The 17,538-nt window shown below is 37.1% G+C and overlaps 1 protein-coding gene across 1 annotated transcript in view; it reads right to left on the minus strand.

Moving 5' to 3' along the window:
* Positions 1–6,256: 6,256 nt before the first annotated feature.
* Positions 6,257–17,538, minus strand: part of Camk4 (calcium/calmodulin dependent protein kinase IV) — a 265,408-nt gene continuing 254,126 nt past the window's right edge. Inside the window, exon 11 of the mRNA XM_045131967.1 lies at positions 6,257–16,974. Within this exon, the coding sequence (XP_044987902.1) occupies positions 16,576–16,974 (399 nt within the window). The 3' untranslated portion in view covers positions 6,257–16,575. The remainder of the gene's footprint in view (positions 16,975–17,538) is intronic.

Genomic DNA, 17,538 nt, shown 5'->3' on the forward strand with positions numbered 1-17,538 from the left:
GCATCTAGCTTATGTGGGTTCTGGGGAATTGAACCTGGTTTCTTTGGCTTTATAGGCAAGTGTCTTAACCACTAAGCTGTCTCTCCAGCCCTCTTCATTTGTTTTTATTAGTGTAGAACAGGAGGTTTGATACATTCCACTATTCTGTCCATGATGGTGAAATACCTTCAACTTGGGTAAAAGATTTGTTACAGGACTAGATATATTTATATAAAGGCTATTGTCTGAGCTGGGTGCCTCTTTAGATAAACCAGTTGCTCAATAGCCTCACTAACTCAGTGTTCCCTTTGTCCTTGTGGACTTACATCTCCAGTAAATGGTCACATCACTCACTGACGAATATGGACCCCACTGCATGGCCCTAGTGGGATAGTTTTCACTGCAGTATGAAGTCCTATGATGCATTAAAAATCACTCTTGAATCACTTGAAATTTATGTGCAGTTTCTAGATGACACTAGAACTGCTGGATTCCAGCTGTGGACTTTGTCACAAAAAGCTGCTTTATTGAGATACAGTGTATATAATGTAGAGCTTACCAATGTTAAGCATATAATTGAATGTTTTTAAAAAATATCTTCATAGGATTGTGCAGTCATTACAACAATCTAGTTTTAGAACATTTCTGTCACCCCAACAGATCCTGTTTGTTTGCAAACCCATCTCACCAAAGGTTGTCCACATTTCCAGGACAAAGAAAAGGATGAGAAAAGATTACCATATGTCATGTTTGGTTTTGCTTTCAAGAGTGGACCTGTTTGTGTGTGTGTGTGTGTGCGCACGCACGCACGCTTAAACTCAGGAACTTTGTTACAGTGTGTTCAGTGTGTTCTCTCAAATGTCATAGTAACAAAAATGTTGTGAGATGGGATTGTTATAACTATACAACTGGGTTTGCTGCTTCTATAGCAATATTAAAAGAGAAAAATAAAGCCATAGGGATAACTTAAAATAGCCATATTCAAAAATAAAAATATGTGGCTGAAATTAATTTTAGTAATTTTTTATTTAGCTCAAAATGGTATTTCAGCATGTAACAAATGTAAGAAAATCACTGAGTGTATAGCTTTTCCTGCTCACTCTGATGCCGCTGTGTATTAATGTGGAGTAGCCGTGGCTCCTGTAATGTGTAGTACATTATATGATTTAATTCATCTCGCTAAAGCTGAAGTATTAGTCAGCTTCATGGAATTACTTTTAGTAGAAATATTTTCTAGTTTGTCAAGCCTTCAGCATTTGCTGAATTGGGCAAGACATCAAAACTTTGGAAATAAGTTAGTATTTGTCAATAAAATAACCACTGATACCAAGTATTTTTCTTTAAAGATATATGGCAGCTAAGGATGTGGAAGAATATAATCTGGAATATTATTATCTACGTAGTTTTTCTGTAGTGTATAGCTAGTTATAGACATTTGGATAGATAGGAAATACCAAGTTTCTGTCTTTAGCATATATATTTTTAAAAGGAAACTAGTTTTGTAGAAGTGACATTTTTGCTTGTAATGTTATTAGTGATTCTTAAATTTAAGGTAATTCTCAGAAAAAAGTAATTGTTAGAATTTAACATCCTTCAGTTATTTATGAATAAAATGTTGGAGTATTACAGAAATTGTAAATGTCAGAAATGACTTCACTGTTTCTTGAAGTTAGATGAGTATGTATTGATTTCCTGGTATAAAATTATACCCTGGTTAATAGAATTTTATTTGTTACCTTTTATCCTCCGTTTATTTTCTAGCTCAGGGTCGTTTTATTAATACTCAAGTTGAATTCAATTAACTTCTCAAAGCACAAACTATCTGAGGTTGCCTCGGGAGAAGATAGAAAAACTGCACAATTTATGCTCCTACTTGCCTATTGAAGTTTTAGGTCTGGTATATATTTGATAATAGATTGGAGCTTTGCCTGTTTACATGTGACCTTACTAGTAACCTCAGAATTGGGACTTCAGTCAAATTTGTTTTAAATGAATACTATAACTTTCTGAACCTTATAGAAAAATTAAATAAAAATCTGTACCTGATCAGGCTTTTATTAAAACTTACATAATTGTCCAATCTCCCTCTATTGATCCTTTCCTTTCCCCTCTTTCTTCTTCCCTCCATTCCTGCCTTCCCTTGTGGTACCAGGGATCAATACTTAAGAGGAAAGCATTGTGCCACTGAATTACACTCCAAGCCCTTAGGTTATCTTACTTAACTTCTAGGAGTATGGGATGGTGGGACCTAATCATATAAGAAACAAGATTTATTACAGAGCACAGGGGCTTGAAATTACAATTTCTTCATTGTGTTGTTTCAGAGGTATGTATTGTGTGTGTGTGTGTGTGTGTGTATACATATAATTATTGAAATTCATCTAATTCAAGAAAAGCTATATATAGATCTTTCAAGTAGTTTATACTAGTCTCATGAATATATATCTATGAAGCTAGAATATTTAATAAGTGCATGTATTAGAATAAATAGAATGTATATTTTTAATTACAATGGAATATATCAATAAATGTTTCTGGATATTGTTGTAATTGGTCATTGATCTTGTATCTGTAAGTAGCTTTAATCTTAAGGATGGACCCAGAGTTTTAGTCTTATGTAACTGAATTTAGAGAATTCAACCCCCTGAACTGTTAACAAAACAAAAACCATAAACCTGGAACATAAAAAGTAACCCATACACTAGTCTGCCAGGGCTGCAAATAGTATTAGCAACAGTACTACCGAACCTTTATTGGCAGTTTATAGCCTTCGCTACAATAAATTACTTAAAATGGTTAATTTCAGCACCCAGTTCTGGAGGTTCCTGTCCAGAATCCAGTGGCTCTTGCCCTGGGCCTCTGGTCAGGGGAACATCATGAGAGAAGTGTGTGCTGGAGCAAACTGCTTACCTCATGATTCAGGAAGTGAAAAGCGAAAAAGATGAGGGTTCCCTGCATCACACATCAGTGACCTATAGATCTTTCATTAGGCACAGTTTTCCAATCGACTACCCTTGGCACATCGTAAGTCCTTGTGGGTATTCAACATTCGAATGATAGCCACTCTTCCATAGCTCGGGCAAATTGATAGGTTCTGCTCTTATTTTTTATTTTTTTTTTATTTGAGAGCGACAGACACAGAGAGAAAGACAGATAGAGGGAGAGAGAGAATGGGCGCGCCAGGGCTTCCAGCCTCTGCAAACGAACTCCAGACGCGTGCGCCCCCTTGTGCATCTGGCTAACGTTGGACCTGGGGAACTGAGACTCGAACCGGGGTCCTTAGGCTTCACAGGCAAGCGCTTAACCGCTAAGCCATCTCTCCAGCTCGGTTCTGCTCTTATTACAGTAATAGATTGCCAGAATCTGTAGTGCACATTCAGATGATTATGTTAAGCTGATTAGGAATTGTGGATACTTTCATTTGTGGATGTGTATGTTTAGATGTGTGTGTGTGTGTGTGTGTGTGTGTGTACGTGCGCACACGTGTGAATGTATGTGGAGGCTCGAGGACAACCTGAGGTGTTGCCCTTCACATACGACTCACCATGTCATGAGACAGGCTCTCAGCCCGGAACTTACTAGAGTAGCCTAGTTAGCCAGCAAGCCCCAGGGATCTACTTGTCTGCCTTCCCAGCCCAGAAATTACACATCAAGATTGGCCGTCTTACCTGTGTTCTGGGCATGGACCTCAGGTCATGCTTGTGAGGCCAGCATTTTGCTGACTGAGCTGCCTCCTGAGCCTTTAGATGCTTTCACTTAAAAATGAAATGGAAGTAGTTACAATCACACCTATGGTCTACATTGTGAGACAGTAATTACTAATGCTGTGGTACTGTGTGATAGAAGATATGACAGGCTTAATCAAATAGAGAGCTCTCCCACTTACCTGGTACTGTAGCCTGAATGCTTGTTACCCCCAAATTATGTTGAAAACTTAACTTCTATGGTGATGGCTTTAGGTGAGGCTTTGAGAGGTGGTTACCTCATGTATATCTCATCTAGTGACCCCTAAAAGCTCAATGAGACCCATTACCCCTTGTTCTTGTGAGGACATAGTAAGCAGGCATCCTCTGAAGACACAAGTCTTCATCAAACACTGTGATCTTGAACTAGCCCTTTCCTCTAGAAAGCTGAAAATATACCCATGACCCACCCAGCTTATTGTGTTTGGTTATAGCTGCTAGAATGCATTTCAGACATCTGAATAAAGGTGATTGTTAGTGTTTTTCAACTAGAGAATGTAAGGGCCAGTGCTTCGGCAGTTGCCTTACCTTTTCTGGAAGTTCAGAGGTAACTGACAAGCTCTGGGAATTCCAAACAGTTAAGTGAGAAGATTCAAGGATGGCTTGGAAATTCTCTCCCACTTACCAGGGAGACACAAGCTTTCTGAGAAGCTCCCATGACTTTGTTCCTCATCTGAATCACACAATTACCCATTACTGGGAACAAGAATTTTAGTATCTCAGAGAGGGTGCCGTTGGTGACTGGATAGCCTACCATAGCCTCGCCCTCTGTGGTTTTCCCCAGATGTTATAGGAGAGTGATGGTCCCCTAAAACAGAAATTAAAACACTTTTTGCTCCATTCAAGAAACATTTTGAAGCCCTTTCTAGGGACTGATGCTACATAGTGATCATTTGCTTAGGTAGTGGGGTGACAGCCACCCTTCATAGGAGGCAACAGCATCCAAAATGAATGATGTTTGTATTGCCATATTTCAATTACTCTGGAGCAAAGGGTATCCATATGGGCTACTTTTATAGCAGGCAGGTGTCAAAAGTGTGAAAAAGTGAACTGCAAATGTATCCCAGGAAATAAATGAGTATACCCAGGCTACTTGTAATTGAAAAGTGCACAATTCTGAGAGAAAAACATGGAGAAAGCAGAATCTATATGTACCTAGTAGGTTTTTACCCATTAGTATTCTTTTCAGGTGCTTTATGGTCTTACTTGTGGTTGTTTTGGTGACATTTCTTAAGGACAGGACAGCTGACTTATTAAAAGAAATAATCCAGAGGTTGTACAAAACTAATGAAATAAAAAAGGATACATATATAGAAACATAAAAATTGGTTGGCCAATGGGAACTTTTAGTTTTAATTCCCTCAACTGATAGGTTTTTGTTTAGGATACTGCAAAAGATCAGGATCTTGGACCTAAAGGTGTTGAGTCAAGAAAACTGTAATTCTGAGGGTGAGCCAGGCTGTCATGTCATCATCTCCCCTCAAACATTTGACACAAAATATTTGATAATTCATTGAGTGGCCAAGCAGCTCAAGGAAGATGTTCACAAATCATGCTGCTTTTTTTTTTTTTTTCAAGGTAGGGTCTCACTCTGGCTCAGACTGACCTGGAATTCACTATGTTGTCTCAGGGTGTCCTCAAAACTCACAGCGATCCTACTACCTCTGCCTCCCAAGTGCTGGGATAATAGGTGTGTGCCACCACTCCCAGCTGTGTGTGTGTGTGTGTGTCAACATGCAAGACTCTTATTCCTTTTAATCTCAGAACCTGGAGGTTTGGAAACGTCATCTTGCAGTTACCACTGACTGTCACTGACTTGTCAATGATGCCTTGAAAGCTCATAGTACCATTATTTCCTTAGGGTGGATTTCCCCAAATACCGAAAAGGTTTTATGTAGTGTTACTAAAGAAAGAAAAAGAATTGTGTGCATTATTATGCAGCTATCATAAATATGTGTGTGGAATTTATACAAAAGTATGTGTGCTATGATGAATGGTTGATACAGAACAGAATACAGTATGATTACAAATTTGTAAGAAAAAGTTATCTAGTGCTATGCGGCAGAGAAAATGGCTTTTGGAAAGTGTTACTATAATTTTCTACTTTTCTATATTTTTAATTTTTTTATAATGAGTAGATTTTTTATGAATTTCTGCTATTGTGTTGAGTGGATTAACTCTCTTGTGGTAAGAAACTAGGACTAAGTAGTGAGTACTCTGGCTTCCTTTCTCGGCCTCCATGAGCTTACATAAATCATTAACTTTATAGGTCTGACAATTCTCCAAATATAATGGATGAGTTGGATTAAGTAGTTATTAATATCTCCTAACTTTAATGGTTTTACCTTTCTACCCTATAGAAAATAAGTATTTTTGGATTGCAGTGTGACAAATACTATGGTACTCAAAGCATAATTTTATCTAAATAGGAAAAACACTCAAAGAATGATCCAACTACATATTTAAGATGTAAGGGAAATGTCCACTGTGTGTTCCTTGAGTCATAGTAATATTTCAAATCACAGAATGCAAAGTTTTGGTGGGTTCTTACATGATTTATTATCATACTGTACATGCAAATTGCTTTACAGATTTCCGATTGCAGTTTTGGCTTCTTTTGGCATTTTCTGACAGTCTGTGGAACTTACACAAAGTAACACTGGCCCTCACTAAAGTCAGTTTCTACCATCAGTCTACCAACATTCACTTTTGCTCATTTCACATATTATTTGTTCAAGTTCATGGCAAACATGCCCAACCCAGCATTGCCAAATGAGCACATTTAATTATCAAATTGTCCAAGCTGCATGCAAGAAGAAGCCACAGTGAGCTCTAAAATGTTCTTGGTTTTTGACAGCTGAAAGCCAGTGACTGTTGTGTTCCCTTCAAAGAAAGTAAGAAGTCTTAGGTCACTCCACCATTGAAGAATATGGTAGCTCATCCATTAGGAAATGGGCATGATTTTGATGAATTTGCTACAAAGTTTCTGTATTTACATTTATGGTTAAGCCTGACATATATTTAGCTAAAAATATTGTAATGTATCTTTGTATCAATAGCACCATGTTGACAAGTTTTAAAATGAAATGCTCACAACTATTTTTCAGTACTTTTAAATTGGAAGCTGGGAAAGACATCTGTATTCTCAATTATGCAAACTAACCTATTTATACTTTGTCCTCCAAGTCTTACAAGCTCTTGTTTGGGACTGATGTCTAAGCTACTAGAACTCTAGATTTTCTGCACGTGATGGTCTTCCATTCCTCTAGTCCTTGTGCCGCTACTGGAGCTGCTTATGTTCCTTGAGTCTTGAAAGTTTTCAACAACCCACAAGTACAAATTTTACATCTAGAAAAGACTAAAAATGACTTCACAGATAATGCCATGTAAGCCTGAAAACCCTTCATAGGAAGTTTTCCTTTCTCAATGTTTGTGAATTCCTTTCTACTACTCAGATGAGAGTCAATCTTTGTCCCTCTCTCTCCTTATTTCACGTACCCTGGAATAATGTAGCTATTCACTAATCATAGAAATTGCCATAAATAAGCAAGGTTTCAAGACACAAGTATTCACCCTGAAGTCAAATTCTACTTGGGGGCTACAGGGATGGCTTAGCAGTTAAGCCAAAGGACCCAGGTTCGATTCCCCAGGACCCACATTAGCCAGATGCACAAGGGGCACACACATCTGGAGTTCATTTGCAGTGTCTGGAGGCCCTGGCGTGCCAGTTTTCTTTCTCTGTCAAATAAATAAATAAATAAATAAAATACTTTAAAAAATTCTATTTGGCAGTAAAGATTTAAAAAAATTATTGGAGTTATATTGTTGTAATCGGTTAGTGTGTGATACTTATAAAAAACAAATTTCTTGAAGGTGGATGGAAAAAGTGTGTCTGCAATGAGTGATATAAAAAGCAGTTTACAGAGGGGTATATAAACTGGACAGAAGACTGGTAAGAGAGAAAGAACTTGACAGGACGATCTTAATGTTTGGGGAAAGGAGTTCTAACCTTCAAAAAAAAATTTTTTTTTTGTCATTTGTTGACTTAGCTTTACAAATTCTTTCCTTCTAAACGTTCAGGCAGCATTCTGTCTTCAGTCCTGTAGAAGTCATTTCAAGTCATGCAAAATAACAATGGAACCTTTGATTTGGGCCTCCACTAGCCACCCATTAGTAAGTGGTTTCTTAGTCACATAGACTGGAGTTTTGTAAGCTTAACTCAGATAAGCACATTGATAGCGTACTCTTCTTCAGTGGAGATCTGGCCAATACAGGTTTTTTAAATTAAATTAAATTAAATTTTTAGTGGCAGAGGCTATGTTTATACTGTTGACTTGCAAAAAAAGTCTTCAATATGTTCGATGGTTTTCATTCTGCTTAGATGTGCACTAGACCAGCCAAATGTGCGGAGCTACGTGTGCCGAGGCAAGGCTGCACCTGTGTTCATCCAGAGAGCAGAGAGCCTACCTCGTCTAATTCTGCACAGATCCAAGACTGACGCACAGCAACACCTCCTTCCCATCGAGTATGGCTCCTTTTCCACTTTGCCCATCCTTTCTTATCTCTGCCTAGGCTCAGCCAATCCTCACCCAGACGTGCGGCTTCCTCCCTTTCTGCAAAGATTTGGCCCATCCTGATTAGCTGTTTTCACACGAAGCTTTCCTTGCTCGTTTTTTTTTTTTTAAATAGGATTTTTTATTGTTTGAGTTTTGAGAGAGAGAAAGAATATGAAAGAGGGGGGGGGTTAGATGCTGCAAGGGTCTTTCACCTGCTGTGAATGAACTCCAGATGTGTGCGCCTCCTTGTGGGCATGTGCGACATTGCATGCTTGCATCACGCGTCCAGCTACTACTATGTGGGACCCACCAGGAGATTGGAACCAGCGTTCTTAAGCTTTGCAGGCAAGTGCCCTAGCCGCTAAGCTATCTCTCCTGCCCTCCTTGCTCATTTATGACAAAAGGCAGCATTTCCCGCTTTCTATCCCTAGAGGGCTTACCATCTGCCATGATTTAGCACAGGTTGTGTAGATAGATACACTTGCCTTGTCTAATTAAATGCCCAGTCATGGAGCGTAACATTGGGTTTTGCTCATCTCTGTCTCCTCCACTACATGTGATAGGTCTCTCAGGGAAAGTTGACTGGGAAAAAGGGTTCCTGGAATGGTCTGTTTCTGGGAGGCTTTCACATTAGTGAATCATGTCTGTAAAGTATGCTTCCATATAGGCCAAACACCCTCTAAAACTGTGGGGTTTCATTTCCAGGAAGAAAATGAACCATTGATTTGGGTCTATTCATTTCTAAGACATTTAAGCCTGTCAATAACTACCTTCAAACTCTGAGCAGCTCAGGAGGTAAGGAAGTAGGAATGCGAGGCCTAGTGTGTATTTAGTGCGGCCTTTCCTTCCATTAAGGTCTGTCTCCTACACGAGCTAGCCAGAGGACCTGGCAGATGACTCACACCTTTTGCTCATGAATTCTGGGACATATCCCCGTGACTATAGTATTGATTGCTGCAACATTTTTTTTTCCAAAGAATGTATATTTATGCATAAGTTTAGATATTCCTAATGATAGGCAGATAGTGGGTTTCTGCTCAACATCTTATTTATAACCTTTTGGCTACAGACATTGAAAGTCAAACTGAAACACAGTCATAAATGCCTAAATCTCTCTCAATATCTGGGTCACCTGCTTCCCTTCAAGTATAAAAAGACCTTCAGGCAGGTATTTTTAAGTGAGTAATTTCTCTGTGCAGAAATATATTATGGGGCCTTTCTTGGATTTCTATAGTTGTAGGAAAAGTACAGCATTTACTCGAAGCCTTTTCAAAGAAATGAAATATAGAATGCTGAAAAAAGCATGAGCATTGGAAAATAGTTTTCTTACTTGATCGAGTAATCCATTTGTATGTTCCCTGAATGAGCAAGCTGTTGTCACTGTCAAAGAATGCCACACGATACAACACACCGAGTCCTCGAAGTTCATGAAAATCCAGTTGCTATGAATTACTTCAGCGTTCTGAGAGACTCAGAACAAAAGAGCTCTCAACTTTTAGCCGACAGTGCTTCAGACTGACTCGAATGCGAACAAATGTTTGTGATGTATATGAATTTCATTTCGTTGATATGCTTCTAAATACAAAATTCCTAAAACATGCTCAAAGAACCAAAAACTGAGCTCCCACTCGTAACTGACTCAGCTCACACTCTAATTTTCTTTTTCAAGAACGATGCAATTTTACATATTTTGGTTCTGCAGGGAAATTTTACTTTTTTGTTTGTTTGTTTTTTGGAGGCAAGCCCAACAGAATGGCCTTGCTTTTTTCCTTTAAAATGTGTGTGAGCAAGCAAGAGAACTTGTGCGCCAGGACCTCCAGCCATTGTAATCAAACTCCAGACGCGTGTACCACCTAGTATGCATGTGAAAACTTGTGTACTTGTATTACCTTTCTGTGTCTGGCTTATGTGGGATCTGGAAAGTCAAACATGGGTCCTTAGGTTTCATAGGCAAGTGCCTTAGCCACCAAGCCATCTCTTTACCCTGGAAATTTCACTTTTAATTTCTGCTTCCTACACAGTTGCTGTGAGACTATTTGTAACATGAAACTCAACCTAACTTCCTAAGAAGCTAGTAAGAGTAAGGACTGTAAGCTAAGGGAAAACCTTGGCAGTCTAGGAATATGAATTCCCAGAGGATAAAAGCATGAGGTACAATATACAACAAAGTCTCTCTCTCAAGGGTCAGATAAATACTTCAGGTGTTGTGATTCATGTGGACTCTATTGAAAATGCTTATCTTGTTCTGGTAGCTTGACAACAGCCTCAAACGATATGCAAGAAAATAAGTCCTATAGTGTTTCAATAAAAATGGACTTTGGAAGATTTGTCCTGTCAACTATAATTTGGTCCCTAAAAACTATTCTTTGAAGATTTAAATTTAGATCCTCTGGGAATTATGTAGAAGTCATTTTGATAAATGCAGATTAATTTTATATGTATATCTCAAAAACCAAAAGTAAAATGACAGGCATCCAAACAAGTAAGAATAGTAGCATATTAGCATTACCCACTCTTTAATTGACAGCCCCTATTGTCTATTCCTTTATTGTTTGGGCATAGAGAATTTCTTATACTTCAAGTCAGCTGTTATCACTCACTGAACTCACAGGACACTTAGACATTTCAAGGCAAACAGCAACATCTATTGGACATAGTAGAATAAAGAACTATTTTGTCATTTTGACCTAAGTACTTAACAAATGGAAATGTTATAACATACAATGTTAGAACATGACCATACCAAATATTCCTGAAACTAGGAATGTCATATAAAGAAAAAAGTAATCATTAATTTTGTAATTGATGCAACTGTATATTAGCCACATTACAGGCATTCAAAATAGGTTAGGTTAAAAGGAAGCACACTTATAAAATGATAGTTTTTAATATGTGGCCATACTTAATTGTTCCCTTTACAAAATAGACTTTTCCATTTATAAAGTAAAGGACAAAGAAAACATGTACCTAGTAGATTTTTATCATTCACAACTGTCCAAGTTGGGAGAGAGTGTCAGAAAAACAGCTTTCAAAAAAAAAATCTAATACAAAGTCTATTGTATATGAGTAGGTTGAAATAATCTTTTTGATGGAACGTGAAGATTATTCAATCTTACTTAATATTAAATATCTGTCATTTTAACACAATGAATCAAAGCAAAGATCAGATTGGCTATAAATATTCTGTTTTTATGAGATTTTCAGGTCCATCTTCAAAGTGTGCAAGAACAGCTATTTGTATGAATAATGTGCTAAGATCAGACATCCAAGCCTTCTTGAGTACATCAAAAAACACATAAGAAAATTTGATTTTAAGGAAACATAAACTAATTCAGTTTGTTATTATTCTCCAAGATAAGCATAAAATGTTTGAACTAAGATTACATTATTTGACTTTGGGTAATATCCACAAAGACTAATGCCCTTAATGGGTCAAAGTATAGAAAGAGGAAATGTTGAAATTCGTTTTCATTGAAGTGTGTAGTTAATATATATTCAGGATGCGTCTGTCTGTCTGTCTCTCTGCTGCCCTCCCTCTGTCCTCCCTTCATTTCTATAATTTCAAAGAACTAGAGAGTCAGCCTTTTACAAGGAAGTAAAATGACTTGAAGTTTTTAAATAGAAAATTATTATGTACATTTTTGTATGATTATAAACATAATATTGAAGTTACATGTGCATAAATTTTTAAAAAATGAGAACACTGCAGACACATGTCTAATCAGAAAGCAGTGTCCAATCAGAAAATGCTCAAATGTCAGCAATGACCCTGATCTGGAAAAAATCAGTGATGAGCATTCAGGAAATTGGATTATGACCTAATAGGCAGTAATTACAAGGATATTACAAATCTCATTATATAAGTGAATGTCTGGAAATTTTGTGCTATCTCAAGTAAACCTAGATAACCAGGCTGAACACTCTGCCATGACAACTAGATTACGTAATGGCACTGTAATGGTCTAATTGGTGGCCTGTGAATATTTGTCAATTGTGTATGTTGTCAACCTTCATTATGAAGAAACTAGTAGTAATTCACTTCGATGACCTCCAGTCTTCGTTTGGCATTGCAAGAACGATCCTAAAGCAGGAGGAATGGTTTACAGATTTATCTTTGGCCGCTTCTGGAACTGCCTTTGCTTTTTCCCACCTGAAGTGCAACCAGCTGCTGCTGTTGCAATAAAAGCTGAATCACGAAGCAAAATGGCTGTCTAAATCATCAGCCTGTAGGCAACACTCTATGAGTTACCTTGCTTATATAACTGTAACTAGGACCTGCTAAACAGTCTAAATCGAAATAGTGTGTAATTGAGGTCACAGTAAAAGGCAAGCTGCTCCTTTCTTTCTGTCTGCCACTACAAGTGACTATAGAACATTGACAATTATTCTAAAATCAGTATGTAAAAAGATTCCAAAAGTATTTTTGTTTCAAAAAATCTATGTGTAATGGCAGTGTTGATTAAGCCCTTCTAAGGAAATCTACTTTATGTTCATAGTCCCACTTTGGGGATAACTGGCACATTGTTACCATCTTAATACAAAGCCCATCGTGCAAATTCATTTGGTTCTATCAGTTTACATAGAGAAAGATCACCTTCAAAATAAGGGTGGTGTCCAGCTTATTGCAGGACTGTCAAACTGCTATTGGGTAGTCTGCTCAGTGGGCCCCATGGTGTGCCCAAAGTAGGTTTTGGTGAGAATATTGTTGGCTCTCTGGCAGTATTCAGGAGACTAGAATGTGGTCAGGTTTACAGGGCCTGAGGGACTCTGGCAAGAACACAATTCAGCAATGCTCAGGAAACTCTTGCCCTTTGAAGTCATACTGGAAAATGCTATTCTGAGGCATAATAATCAGGAGTAACCAATAATGTTACTTATTTATGTCTGTAACATTTGTGAAGCATCTTCATCTTAACCTCTCAACAGATTACCAATGTGGGAAACTGAGGCAGCTCAAATTTAAGCACAGAAATTCAAATGTCATTTTGCTTAAAGTAAAAAGTACTCTAGACCAAGAGCTGTCTAACACAGTGGCCATTTACAGGTTGTTATTGGCTACTGTATGTATTAAAAGTGTGTGCACTGTCCATTTAAGAAGCAGTATAAAAATAATTCAAAACATCTCATTAATTTTAATATTGATATAATTTAGATTTATTGGATTAAAATATACTGTTATTAATTTCATGTTTTTCTTTATGTGGATAATAGAAAAAACTAAATCACATATCTGGTTGGGTATAGTGGTACATTCTTGTAATCCTAGCACTCAGAAGGCTGAGGAAGGAGGATCACTATGAGACTATGAGTTCAAGGCCAGTCTGGGATACATGGTAAATGGAAGGCCTGCTGAGATACATTACAAAACCCTGTCTCAAAAAAATTGCATGCCTGAGACCACATAGTGAATTCTAGGTCAGCCTGGGCTAGAGTGAGACCCTACCTTGAAAAACCAAAATAAAAAATAAAAAATAAAATTGCATGCTATGCATGTTGTGTTATACTTACGTTAGACAGCACTTGTTCTAGACTTCTACAACCAGCCTATTCTAACTTCTACCTTTTTTTATATGTCTTTGGTACAAATGAGGTCTTATTAGTTTGAGAAAACCACTGGGATTATAATTAGTTTTTTTTTTGCATGGGGTATTTCCAGGTTATCTGTCATGGTAAGAGGACCTGGTTTATGCTATGCATCTGAACGTCTCAAAATAAAAGCTAATAATATAATTTGGTAATTGTCTGCTCCAAAATACAAAATGTATTTATTTTGCTAAAATTTTAAAAATTCTTTTGCTCTGTGACTACACTGTCTCTTAAGTGTAACGTTATATAGAGTTATTTCCAATTAAGACTATTTGTCCTCCTTTAGCTAAGCAATCTTTGAGAAAGGTAATATATTTCATTTTAGTAAGCAATGTAAATATTGGCTATTCTTTTAAAAATGGCAACATCATTAGTTAAGTTGTGTTTCTATGAAATATAAATAATTTGTCTATAGTGAGCATTTTTGTGAATATTTGACTTATTTCCCACTGAAAGACTTAGTCATTATATATGCCCTAACAATGCTTAATATTTAACATACAAGTCAAAAGTTAAAATTCCTAATGACATTTAGGTAATGCACTTTTGAGTATCTCCAAGGAGTTGTCACATGCCGTCCCTTAAGTGGGCAAATTCTAAAGTGCATTCCTGCCTTAGCGTTTGTCCTGCTCTTCCTGTAGTCCATAGGGCCAACCAGTGCAACCTGCTCTTACTGGAGTAAAATAATATCTGCCTGTAGGATAAAGGGGGATGGGCTGGAGTGATATGTGCTCATCTTATCACTTTCTAATAAGACCTCTTTGTCTTCTTTGCTCTTCTAGTATAAGAGACACTTATCATGTGTCAGTTAAGTCTTATGGGGAAAATCACACCAGAATTACACCAATCTTGTTCTTAAGTGGAAATATTAATGAAGAAAGCATTCTTAAAGGTTAAAAATAGTGAGCCCTTTATAATACTCAAAATTTTGAAAAGGAATAATTAAAAGAGCACAAATACTACTAACTAAAATAGACTAAAGCCAAAAACAATCATGTGGGCACAAATGATATACTCCTTTAGGGCCTTTCACTCCATGCTAACTACCTGTCAGGTCCTCAGACTATTGAATACTAGAAGCACCACATTGTTTTCTGCTCATGAGAACTCTAATAGATTTGTGCTTGAAATATTGAAGACTCGAATAGCCTTGAGATGCCTAAGATTTAATTTCATTTTCCAATGTAACAGTTTTGTGGAAGAGTCAAAAGAAATTAAGATTTCATTACTTAATGAAAAATTTTCTGTGCTGGTTATTTTTATTATCTCCATTTTGGATTTTGAAAGTAATAGTTTTATTTAAAAATTAAGAAAACACACTAAAACTGTGATAATTGTTTTGGTAAGATGATCATTTTCATTCAAACTAGAAATTTGAGATACTTGAATTTAGTGTAGTTTTTATAGGAGAACACTGTTCCTAAGAAAGCAAAAGTAAAAGTCTTCTGGGAAAACCATACTAAAACAGTAGGTCTATGCTTTTGCTCCTTAGAATTTGATTTTAAAACAGCATTTTTCTTGTTTTGTAAGGCAAATAAAAATTTACAGCTAAATTTCTTGACAGGATAAGTTTAAAACTATTGCAAAATATGGACCCTTCCATTCCAAGTATGAGAAAAAATATACAAGTTTTCATAATTACCTTGAAGGTCATGAACAGTATGTCAACATAACCATCAACTAAAGGAGAGTACTTTGTGTAAATTGTTTCCTTGTTCTAATAAAATCAATGAATTACCTGATAATGAAATATATTCAGACATTTTTACATTAATATGTATAATGAACTTTTCTGAAAAATTGAAACTTGTTAATTATAGGGTATTTTTGTAACATTTGTCTTATCAACAAGATTGTATGTGTTTACAAATAGGGAAATTAAAAGTATCAGATTTTGTCTAAGTCCCAATTTTATCTCCTTTTCTCTTCTAAATTTCTTTATTTTCACCTGTCTTATTAATCCGGAGGGGGTGTCTTATTGGACAACAGGTGAAGGAAATGAACTCAGAATCAGTTTAAAAATAATCTTCTTAGAATTGTAAAATGGTAGAATCTTATGTTAGAACATTTTGATTATTATTACTATATAGTTCATATAAGTAAGAATAAAATAAGACATTCACATAAGCTTAAGGGCAGTATGGATTCATGGCCCTTTTAAGATGCTTCAATCTCTTAGCATTATAAATAGATTTTTTTTTTCCACACAGTGTATGACTATCATGTATAGCCATCCCTTTTAAACACTTGAACCCAATAATGATGAAGATATTTGGAAAGCCATGGGAATGTGTCTTCTAACTCTGACTGGTTTTAAGTGAGCAGTAGTTCATAGGAATTACTACTGCCTTTGAAGAAATTCAGAGGATATAAGATGGCTAGGCTTGAAAAGAAAAATTAGTTGGCTATCTCACTTCAAATATGTGCCAGAAGAGGCTGAGAATTATCTTTTTAAGTATTGTGTTTACTTGCAGTTTCAAATTTAGCTCACCAGTATTAGGTATCCATTACATGCCATAGGAAACACTATTATTTTCATAAAGCAATCACATGCATTGAAATTAGGATTACCAACTGGCATATATGTGTTTTGTTTTTGCACCTCAAAAACAGAATCACTATAGCTGCATATCATGCTTCCACACCTGCCTGGCTGAGGGACAAAGTAGGGACAATGCTGGGGTTGGTCTCCAGACCTATAGGAAGCCAGCTCAGTACTCGGGCAGGATCACATCTTGCTGTGGAACAGCCAGTCCCACAAGAGTGCTCTCCTGGTCTTCTCCAGGATTCTTCTCTATTGTTGGATCTTCCATCTTCATCCCATCCTCCTGTGACACAGGAACCACCCTGGGGGCCTTATCAGCCTTTCCACGGGTGTCTCCCTGCTCCTCTTCGGACCGCCCCTTCCTCATCTCTGCCACTTCACCATCAGCTTCCACCGGGGCCACATCTTCCTGCATGTTCTCTCCTTCTGGAAGACCTTTGTTGTTCTCCTTGCCATCCTGGGTTGGAGATGCTTCTCGGCTGGCCTTGTGGCTCTCCTGGATGCTATGGCTGCTGCTGCTGGCACTTCCCAGTCGAGAAGAGGCCACCACAGCCTTCACTGCTGCCTGCAGGAGACAGAAAAGTGCCACTTAAACTTAAAACACTGAGTCCAGGTGCAATACCTACTTTGTGTTCCAGAGTCTGTTTGATAAATTAGTATTCAGTCTTTCAAAATAGCTGATATTGTTTCAAGATTGTCTGTTAGAAGAAAACTTATTTTCAAGCTGAACAACAAGATCTCTTTCATCTCAAATCAGAATATTTAACCATATGGATAATTGCAAACTAGTGTAAGATGTGTTTGCCCACAGATGACTAGCATGAAAATTTCCACTATTTTTTCAAAGTATTTATTGCATGGGAATACTAAATCCATGGATGTTAGGAGATATGTCATGGAGATAGGAGAGTTATGTGGCAAAATTAGCTTCAGAAATACTGGGGTGAGCCAAAGATATTTAATACAAAGTGCTTCAAAATGTGACAATAGAACTCTTCTGGTTTGTTTGACTTCTATCAGACTGTGAAAAATGACTGAATAAAACCCTGATTTTGACCCCTAGCTATTCTCTGGGATCTATAAGTTCTAAATACCATTATATCATACAGAAGCACCTAATCTGTATTCT

This window comes from Jaculus jaculus, chromosome 13 (genome assembly GCF_020740685.1).
Source record: "Jaculus jaculus isolate mJacJac1 chromosome 13, mJacJac1.mat.Y.cur, whole genome shotgun sequence".
In the NCBI taxonomy this organism is placed as follows: Eukaryota; Metazoa; Chordata; class Mammalia; order Rodentia; family Dipodidae; genus Jaculus; species Jaculus jaculus.